Source organism: Takifugu flavidus, chromosome 14 (genome assembly GCF_003711565.1).
Source record: "Takifugu flavidus isolate HTHZ2018 chromosome 14, ASM371156v2, whole genome shotgun sequence".
Lineage (NCBI taxonomy): Eukaryota > Metazoa > Chordata > Actinopteri > Tetraodontiformes > Tetraodontidae > Takifugu > Takifugu flavidus.
This window is the reverse complement of record NC_079533.1, coordinates 14,337,479-14,346,785: the sequence shown is the minus strand read 5'-3', so window position 1 is coordinate 14,346,785 and position 9,307 is coordinate 14,337,479. Positions and strand designations below refer to the sequence as shown.

Below are 9,307 nucleotides of genomic sequence, written 5' to 3'. Positions count from 1 at the left end.
GTGTTGATCTGTAGATGTTGCTATATTCCCTATACTGAGGATTAAATGCCCTGGGGGTCAAAGTATCGTTATTCCTGTTATCAACTAGAGCAATGTCCATAATGTATTTGTTTATAGCTGTGGTAACAGCCCACGACACTCTAAGTCATTAAACTCTTAACGTAAGCAATAATGTGATGTCATGTTTCAGGGTTTTCCCTCCCCTGGTGTCTGCCACTTGCCTGCGCATGTGATAACACACTGGTCAAAGATCACACACACACGATCACACCCGGTTTCATTCCTGAAACAGGTTCCTCCAGTGACGTTCCACTCTCATTCACTGTAAAAACCTCCTGCAGCTGAGACACCTGAAGAGTGTCCTGGCATCTGATTGGTTCAGGTTAACAGGACACGCGTGAAACCGGCTCGGTTTGAGGTTTTATCGCAGTGCTCCACCTTTATGAGGTACCAGGTGGGAAACAGGGACTGCCACCATTTTTATGAGTGTTGGTGGTTGTGAAGACGTTGACATGTGAGCTAGAACAGACTTACTGGTGCAGGAACAGGTAAACATTACTACACGTAAGCAGAGAGACAGGTGAGAAGGTGTCCACCGTGTTTCTGTCGGCACTCAGAATTTCTCCAGAAGGTAAGAGATCATGTTTTCTATTTGTAAAACTTAAATATCCTTGAAAACGTTCCTGCTTTCTGTTTAGGATAAGGTGTCAGGTGTCACATTAAAGTGTCAGTTTAAATATCCACCCATACAATCATGTAATTCTAGAGTAAACCAAAGCAAAATCAAAGAAAATGCTGTAGCGTTCCCCAGACTACCTTTGTAACATCTACATTATTGTTGAGTGTAAATGTAACTAAAGACTCGTGATCTCGCTAAAGACCTCAGATTCAGAGCATTTCTAAAGGTGTTTCCTGACTTTCAGTCGATCTGCACTTTAGTCCGTTTAGGCGTCCTGACTGATAGCGACGGCGGCGTTCCCTCTCCTCTAGATGGCTTCTCCGCCTGCCCCGGTTCCTGTCCCCAAGCCGCGATCTCGTTACGTCAGGGACGCCCTGTCCTCTCAGGACGGGTGAGTTCAGCGGGGCTCCTCTGCCTCCAACAACACTTTGACTGAGTTGATCTGGACAGTTCAATCATGCTATGTTGGAGTTACCTGTTCTTTTAAATCCATCCAGTTACTATTTGTAACTTGCAATGTTTACATTACAGAGATCAGCCTGGAGACAAGCTTTCAAATGGAACTCAGTCAAAAAAAGGTACATCACACACACACACACGCGCGCGCACACACACACACACGCGCGCACACACATACCTCTATCCTTGTGGGGACTCTTCCTGACCTAAAGAATATCCCAGACAAACATGCTGTCTGATGGAATGCTGATGTGATAAAGTGTTCTCACTAGGGAAGCGTGCTTTATTGCGTGTTATTGATACTGTGATTCCATCAACAGGCTTCAGCTTCAGGTACTTTTACATTTAAGTCTTTGGTTGCTTTTCTCCCGTCTAATGTACATCTTTGCAAAATTTGCAGACGTGGTTAGCACAAACGATCTTGTTTAACATCGTCAGTCAAACTTGTTGGAAAGAAAAGACTCCAACCTGTTTGTCTAATGGTGACAAGAACGTCAGCCGAATATACAGAGGCAGCTGGTTTAACTTGTTTCTGTAATTGCAAAGGGACTTTCCATAATACTACAACAACAACCTTTGTATGGTTACGTATAGTCTTTTGCCCAGTTTAATAAAATAACACAGGGTTAACCTGATGTCATTATCGGTGTATTGTATTTGTCCCTACCGAAGGTGAAGAAGCCCCTCCCCCGGCTCCTGCTGGTTCGGACCATGGCGCTGCCTTCCCCACTCTGGCTGGCATCACTGACATCATCGCCAACAATATCCCATCATTGGCTGGATTTGCCTCCTCCATCGGTGGTTCTGCACCTACTTCTTCCACCCTTCCGCCCCCCACAGCTCCACCATTAATGAACAGCATGGCTAACTCAGCTGCCCCAACACCACAATCTGTTTCCACCGCAACAACTATGCCTGATGCTAACGCAAGCTCTGTTAGCCTAGAGAAAATTGTTAGTTCGCTGGCTAATTTACCCAGTTTTACAGGCTTCATTAGCAATGTTACTGACCCTACCGTTAGCTCCACTGTAACCCAAACCACCCCATCGGCGTCACAAACAGCTGGAAGCAATCACAAAGGTACAAATCAACTAATCAGAAGCCAAACAGCTTAATTATTAGCCAAAGGTTCTGCAACTTAATGATTGGAACCAAATTTTCTTTTTCAGATGTTGGAGCATTTTCCCAGCTAGTGATGTTAAACCAGGATTCAGGTGTGGTAGTGCCTCCTCAAGATGACCCAACTGACTCAAAAGACGAAGGTATTGAACCCGAGTTTTGCACAGGTCATGTTTAGGAACTTTTTGAACGCTAGGTTTAGCTTGCATCTTTGACTTGAAAAGAAAATGATATCGCAGCTCGATAATAGTGATTTAGAGATTAACTGTGGTATTTTTCATTTGTGTGTATCCTCACGCAGCTACATTGGCATCATGGGCGAGTCAAGAGGAACCTGACATAGACTCATCCAATGAAGAGGACGATACCAGAATTAACCCTGATGGGACCATGGAAGGGGAGCCTCCTTCTAACTTGGAAGCAAGTACCAAGTAAGTGCTCACTGTGATTTAAATAATGTTGCTACTGCATTTTTGCCTAATACTTAATCAATTTTTCTATTTGGAAGCATCTCTTCAAATAGTCCAGGTCGCATGGTCCCAATGAGGCCTGCTCCACCACCTCCCCCTGCCAGGTCAGCAAAGTCTGCAAAACGGAAGATTCCGAGGTATGTACAAACAAATAAGTTCAGATGTGTGTTACTGGATGGCCCTTCGGCATGGTGAGGCATTTGTGTTATTTTTCCTGCAGAATGGCCTCTATTCGTGTGTCCCGGAAGAAGGGGGGCAGTGGGAATTCAAGTCCACGGGGTGCTGTAGTTCAATCCAGTTGGCTGGACGTCTGGAAGGGCTTTAGGTAACCTAAACTATCCTAGGAACTGTCCATGTGGTGGCATAAATCATTGATACTATAGGAGCTGGATTCCCCAGAAGATTACCAAATAAGAATAAACCCAACGAATGAATGAACAGATTGAGGGGCAAGGGGGCCCGTAGAGGTAGAGCAACAACATCTGTCTTTTTCAACAGATACAACGTGTTGTGGACAAGGCTGGAGGGACAGCTGATGTCTCTGTGGAAAAAGAGAACAGTGAGTGGTTTGATTGCCAGTTTAGATATCTTCCAGTCTCTCTGGCATTCCACTGATGTGTGTCTGTCTTCTGTTGGCCAGGACCACTTCAGTGAACTCTTGTTCCACGTCTCCAGTATTACCAATCTGAAGAAACAGGACAAACGCAGGTTTTCGATTTACTTCAAGAAGAAACGCTATGATTTTATGGCTCATAGTGAAGGTAAGGTAAAGGAGAAGGAGGGGAGATACATACTGTACTGTCTGCTGGTTCTTCCTCATGACCTTTTTATCCATCAGAGGTTTACGATGGTTGGGTCACATCCCTACTGGCGTCTCGAGGGCAGCCGAGTCCCCCCCCACCGGAGCTCCATGGACAAATTATGATGAAGGACACGCGAAGCCGTGCCTATGCCGCCGTGTGGGGTCATGATCTCTGGATTTATCCCAACAAAGAGGGCTTCCAGCTGGGCGTCGCCTCTTTCTCTGTCCCCCTGAATGTGGCCACAGTGAAATCAATAGGGAAACACTCCTTCACCCTCATCACTCCATTCAAGACCTTCAAGTACCTTCTTTTCCATGTGACTGCTCATTTGTGTGAATACTGATTTGTCTCCCTATTAAAATGCCCTCCCTCCCTTTTGCTCCTCCTTTCTGCAGCATATCGGTTGATTCATCAAAGGATCTGTCCAACTGGTTGGACAACCTGTCCTCAACCATTAGTAGTGCGCTGTCTAGCGGCCAGGTGGTCACACGTCTGTGGGAAAACCCTGACAACAAACTGTGTGGTGACTGCGGCTCGGCTAATCCTGAGTGGGCGTCCGTCAACCTGCTGCTGGTCATCTGTCAAAACTGTGCTGGTATTGGACAGTTCCAGTAGCAGTTTGTCCACACCATTAATGGTTTTGAAGTGGGACTTGGATCACCCTCTAACACTGAATGTTTCCAGGTCAACATCGAGCTCTGGGAGCCAAGCTGTCAAAGGTACGCAGTCTGAAGATGGACAAAAAGGTCTGGACTGAACCACTCATTCAGGTGAGGGGACGTGACCACTCACAGAACTCAAGCAGGTAAACTTGTGACACATTTGTAGTTAACTTTCTCAATCTTTCCCTTTCAGCTGTTTGTTACCTATGGTAACCGGCTGGCGAATCAGGTGTGGGCGCCAGCTGTGCCAACAGTGGAGAAGCTGCAGGCAGACTCATCTGATGAGGAGAGGTCAAAGTTCATCCAGAAGAAATATAGCAGGGGGTGCTACAGGCGTGTTCATGCACTGGCCTACTCCCAGCCTTTGATGGATCAGGTTCGCCAGTCATGATAATGATGATGATGATGACGATGATGATGATGGTGATGATGATGATGATGATGTGTGTTTTAGAGGCTCCATGTGGTGGTTTGTGGAGACAACATAGAAGAAACAATGTCTCTAATTTGCTCAGGAGCCAAGGTGTGTTTTATCTATCATTTATACTCAATACAGTGTCACCACTGTTGTCATGGAAACTTCTGCAACTATTATATATTTTTATTATTATTATTATATAACTATTATTATATTAAATTTATTTATTACCTGCAAGATGGCTGCTGTAAAAAACAAAAAAAAAAAAAGTCCTATAATATTATGTGTTGTAGCAGCTAAATGACTGTATGAGCATAATTACCTGTGTACAGGTGTGTCCCACTGACCCTCAACACCCCTCCGCCATCACGTTGGCAGAAAAATCGGGTCAGGCTCTGCAAACTGAGCTGCTCAGATTAAATGAGTTCACAGGTAACGGGCAGGTGGTTGGTCGACCGGTTGGCCATTAATCTCACCTGTATGTTACTCATGGTTCGTGTGTTTATGCAGAAGTCCCACCCTACCAGCCACAATTAGCCAATAGGAGGTCTGACGTCACCTTCTTAGGTAAGGTAACTCACCATGTAACACTGTGTTCTGCATAATTATTTCAGATTTCATTAATCATTTCTTGTCTTTACATCAAGATGAAGAGGAGGAGCTTCATGGCAAGCTGGAAGAAGATCGCTTTCTCTTCTCCTTAGAAAACAACTCAGCTGTGTGTGATGTCCTCGACTTGCGAGAAGTTCTATCCGTTTTCCTCAACGAAGGGTAACCTCTGTCATATTTCTATAAATGGTGCCAAAACCACAACCAATAACATTAATTCTACTTGCTCTAGTATTAATACTAACTGTGCCATGTCGCGGCTTCAGACCAGGTCACGAGTTTGAATTGGTGACACTAAGTGATCAGATAATCTGTACGGCTGACCACCAGGAGGCGATGCAGAGTCACCTGGTGTATATACTGAAGGTAAACACCTCTGTCTACATCAAGGACTATTTCAGCACTGAGCTATTTGTTTAGCGCCTAACCTAGTTATTTTTAATATTTTAAAACACAGGTGATCCTCCCCAGTGGTGTGTCTTATGCTGAGGTGGGCGGGGCTTCTGCTGTTAGCAAAGTGTGTGTGTTTGAAGTGGGAGGAGCCTCACATCAGACGGATGCCTGGTTGTTGCTATGGGAGGACGGAGTCAGTGTTCACCCCCTCGTCAGTGGCCCAGAACGGATGATGATGGACCTGAGCAAGATCACGTCCCACCGTAATGTTCTTTTGTTTATATTTGCCCCACAAGAAGCGATGAACCAATGGTATTAATATAAGTTTCCAATCCTAGAGACAAAAATAGGCCTGTTTTCTTTTTTCCAGAAATGGAACCTTCAAAAAACACGATCACCCTGGTGACTGCAGACAGGTGTGGGACAGAACTGATGTGTGATTGGCTGAGCCGCTCAACGGTGTTGATGACATCACATTTATCCCATCAGGTGTGTTTCCTTCCGTTTCGAGGAGCAGCGCAGTTGCAAGTCCTGGTTCAAGCGCCTCACAAAGGCATTGGCCAATCAGAACGCAGCGCCATCATGTCCCCCGGCGACCAGCCACAGGTCCCCAGCTCGTCAGTCTCTGTACCCAGCAATCGATTTGATTTCAGGGGGTTCGGTCCCACAGGCCATCGAACGCTGCATCTCGCACGTCACAAACTACGGTACCGACTGTGTCTGTCTACACCAAACAACCACGAAACCATCCGGTGCCAATGACCTTTCCAACTCTGTATGTCAGGTATGAAGATCGAGGGCGTGTACCGGCGCTGCGGCCTCGTCACCAAAGTGCACGAACTGGTGAAGATTCTGACGGTATCCCCGATGTCGGCCCCTCTGGAGCACGATGAACAAGGAGTTCTGGACGCCGCCTCTGCTCTTAAACTTTACATCCGCCAGCAGGAGAGTTTGATCCCTGACACGGAGCGACAGCAGTGGCTGCACGCAGCAGGCGAGCACAAATACAGCCGATACGCTCAAACACGCACACGTGCCGATAATCAGTCCTGCAGCTCCGCTTTGAGCAGCAGCACTAACGTGATATCTGTTTACCATCATGATAACATCTAGCTGTGGAATGTCTCAGTGGCGCCGTAAATCTGTAAATCCTTTTTCAGTGATTTCAGATGAACAAAAGAGGTTTTCAGCATACCGGCGGCTGATACAGCAACTTCCTGGTGACAGCAGAGCAACATTAAATGCCTTGTTTGGACACTTCTACTTGTAAGGGCCAGAAGGCGGAGCCAATTTTTTTTTTTTATCCTGTGTGGATACAAAGATAATGTTACAGTTAAAACCAGTTGAGAAGTGTTGCTGATTGTAAGTTGTGATGTTTCCTCCTCAGAGTCCAAATGTTCTCTCAGGAGAACAAGATGTCCGCTCATAACCTGGCTGTGGTTCTGGTCCCGACTCTGTTTCAGTCGATGAGCCAGGATCTGCTCAAACTCACCAGAGAGTTCATCATCCATCACACACTCCTGTTCTTGGTAAATACCATCAGTCACGTGAATGTCGCGACGCCCGAGCTGATATGATGCCACAGAAACAAGTAACCTTAAATATGGTACAGCAGATGCCTAAAGGAGACGTGACGGTTGAGGCCGAGGAACAGATCACTGCCTTCTGAGGAAGAAGAGGACAGAGGCGGCTGCACTACAGACTTCAAGTTGTGTAGTTTGTGTCTGCAAGGATATTTAATCATAACTATTGTATTAATATTCACAGTTCCACAGAAACTGAAGTTCTTATAGTTCTGAATATAAAATGAGCATAAACCATAAGCAGCACTGTGTCATTTACATTATGTTTTTCTAGCATATAACATATTTCTATATTAACATATTTCTATAAAAAACTTCTAGCATATAACGTATATATTTCTAGAATATAACAATATGACTTTGTTATAGGCTAGAAATAAACAGAACAAAGAATTTCCATTGCAGACCAAAAGCGTAACTAAAAAAGACAACATAAGCATCGGCTGTCTGAGGGGCTGTCAATCATCCTGCACATCTGGAGAATCCTGCTGTGATCGTGGCGTTTCCATAGAAACAACATTATTGTAGAGAGCTGGAGAGAAGAGAATGAGTTGACATTAGCTCATTGGTGCATTTGTGTGTGTGTGTGTGGTGTGTGTGTGTGTGTGTGTGTGTGTGTGTGTGTGTGTCTTACCACAATAAGTCTCTTCTTCTTTAATGGTATTGCGCCGCATTTCCACATACAAATTTTCCTCTATATCTGAAGCAGAAGCCCATGTTAGTCATTAGCTGATATCTTTCTGGGGTTTCTGCGCGCTGGCTTACCTGTGGTCCTGCGCAACACTGCCCTCCTGCGCTTTATGATGTAATGGGTAACAGTCAAAAGAAGCAGGAAAACGCAACATGTTGCGATGGACGTGGCAACAATGTGGATGCTGCCAACGCCGCCGCCGCCGCCGCCACTGGTGCTTTCTGTGAAACCAGTCGAATGTTGAAGCACTTTTTTCAGGTAGCGACAAAGGTCATGTTGGGCTGGGACTTACCAGAGTTCACTTGAAGGAAGATTTCTTTTGCCTTGAATCGTTTGCCGTCCTTATCAAACGCCTGCATCAAGTACTTTCCTGAATCCTGCGTCTCGGTGCGGCTGAAGCTCAGCGTGCCGTCAGCCAGCAGCTCGCAGCGGTCGTCGTTGCATTTTGTCATGTTGTTCTTCATGACCAGCAGCAGGTTGGAGTGCGTCCACCTGATGTCGTGCAGTTGCTTCTGCTCGGCCTCATTCAGGCCTGAGAGCAGCTGGACGGCCTCGCCGCTCTGCACTGTGAAGACGTCGACGGCTGAGGAGTCGGATTTAGAACTGTTGAGCAGCAGCAGCAGCAGCAAAAAGCACATCATGGCTGCCATTGGAGTCCTTTGTCACTTAAAGAGGAAACACGGACTTTCAGTTATCTGTGTTCGATGTGAGTGTCAATGACTTTTGCCTTTTGAATCAGTTCCCCCTTAATACTCAACATAATACAGCAGAGATGGAAAAACACACAGCGGCTCAAGCTAATATAATGTTTACAGACATTTTAAATAAAACTGACCAAGTCGGGACAACTAATAGAAGCTCCTACCTGTGTGAATGTGCACCGTATAAGTGAAAAGGAAATGATCTGTTGCAGTCACAGACCACATGCTGTTTCATACAGTACCACATGGTTTTAATTCAGTCTTTCGAGGTATAACAGAAACACAGGCTGCAAATATTGACCCAGCCCCAAAAGCACTTATTTTGCAACCTTCTCTTTTAGGCACTCAGCTTGCTCGTGTGTAAATGCATCTCTGTGGGATGGTCGGACAGCCTCCCTTCTAACAGCTGCTGCAGCAGCCACAACTTTTTAACTTAAACATCAGTCATTATCATCATCTTGGCTTCCATTCGACCCCAGCGGCGTGCTCGTCCAACCAATGTCACACTCTTGCAGCTCCTTTAGACAAGAGTTTAATTAGCGATTTTAATTGTCTGTTGCTGGGCTGTCTGGTGTATATATTAGCAGTATTTTTATTTTATCAGTATAATTATTTTTTATAATTATTTAGTAGTAAGTTTTACTTTAGCGCTTAATTGATATTGCATAACATGAATGTAAAATCTCTGTATTGATGTCTAAATCATTGTGGGTGCCGTCA

The 9,307-nt window shown here is 45.3% G+C and overlaps 2 protein-coding genes across 6 annotated transcripts; one reads left to right on the top strand and one right to left on the bottom strand.

Moving 5' to 3' along the window:
- Positions 1-344: 344 nt before the first annotated feature.
- LOC130537160 (arf-GAP with Rho-GAP domain, ANK repeat and PH domain-containing protein 1) lies at positions 345-7,441 on the top strand. 4 transcript variants are annotated; one of them, XM_057053709.1, is made up of 26 exons: positions 345-631; positions 940-1,070; positions 1,211-1,257; positions 1,811-2,218; positions 2,308-2,400; positions 2,559-2,688; positions 2,766-2,864; positions 2,948-3,052; positions 3,226-3,286; positions 3,368-3,488; positions 3,566-3,830; positions 3,926-4,125; positions 4,215-4,300; positions 4,386-4,568; positions 4,647-4,715; positions 4,943-5,042; positions 5,121-5,177; positions 5,258-5,381; positions 5,486-5,585; positions 5,677-5,875; positions 5,983-6,028; positions 6,102-6,319; positions 6,397-6,606; positions 6,773-6,878; positions 7,000-7,141; positions 7,228-7,441. In XM_057053709.1, exons 2-26 carry the CDS (start codon positions 991-993, stop codon positions 7,279-7,281), a joined length of 3,303 nt encoding a protein of 1,100 aa, XP_056909689.1. In that variant the 5' UTR covers positions 345-631; positions 940-990; the 3' UTR covers positions 7,282-7,441. The 4 variants fall into 4 exon arrangements, with proteins under 4 accessions (XP_056909689.1, XP_056909685.1, XP_056909687.1 ...); XM_057053705.1 differs by having other exon boundaries at positions 7,225-7,441; XM_057053707.1 differs by having other exon boundaries at positions 358-631; positions 991-1,070; positions 7,225-7,441.
- On the bottom strand, positions 7,330-9,303 carry LOC130537163 (uncharacterized). Of its 2 annotated transcripts, XM_057053713.1 has the most exons (5): positions 8,752-9,303; positions 8,179-8,551; positions 7,961-8,107; positions 7,830-7,895; positions 7,330-7,727 (listed from the first exon to the last, which is right to left on the bottom strand). In XM_057053713.1, the coding sequence occupies exons 2-5, from the start codon at positions 8,534-8,536 to the stop codon at positions 7,654-7,656; spliced, it is 645 nt and encodes a 214-aa protein (XP_056909693.1). In that variant the 5' UTR covers positions 8,537-8,551; positions 8,752-9,303; the 3' UTR covers positions 7,330-7,653. The 2 variants fall into 2 exon arrangements, with proteins under 2 accessions (XP_056909693.1, XP_056909694.1); XM_057053714.1 differs by having other exon boundaries at positions 7,833-7,895; positions 8,179-9,303.
- Positions 9,304-9,307: the final 4 nt, after the last annotated feature.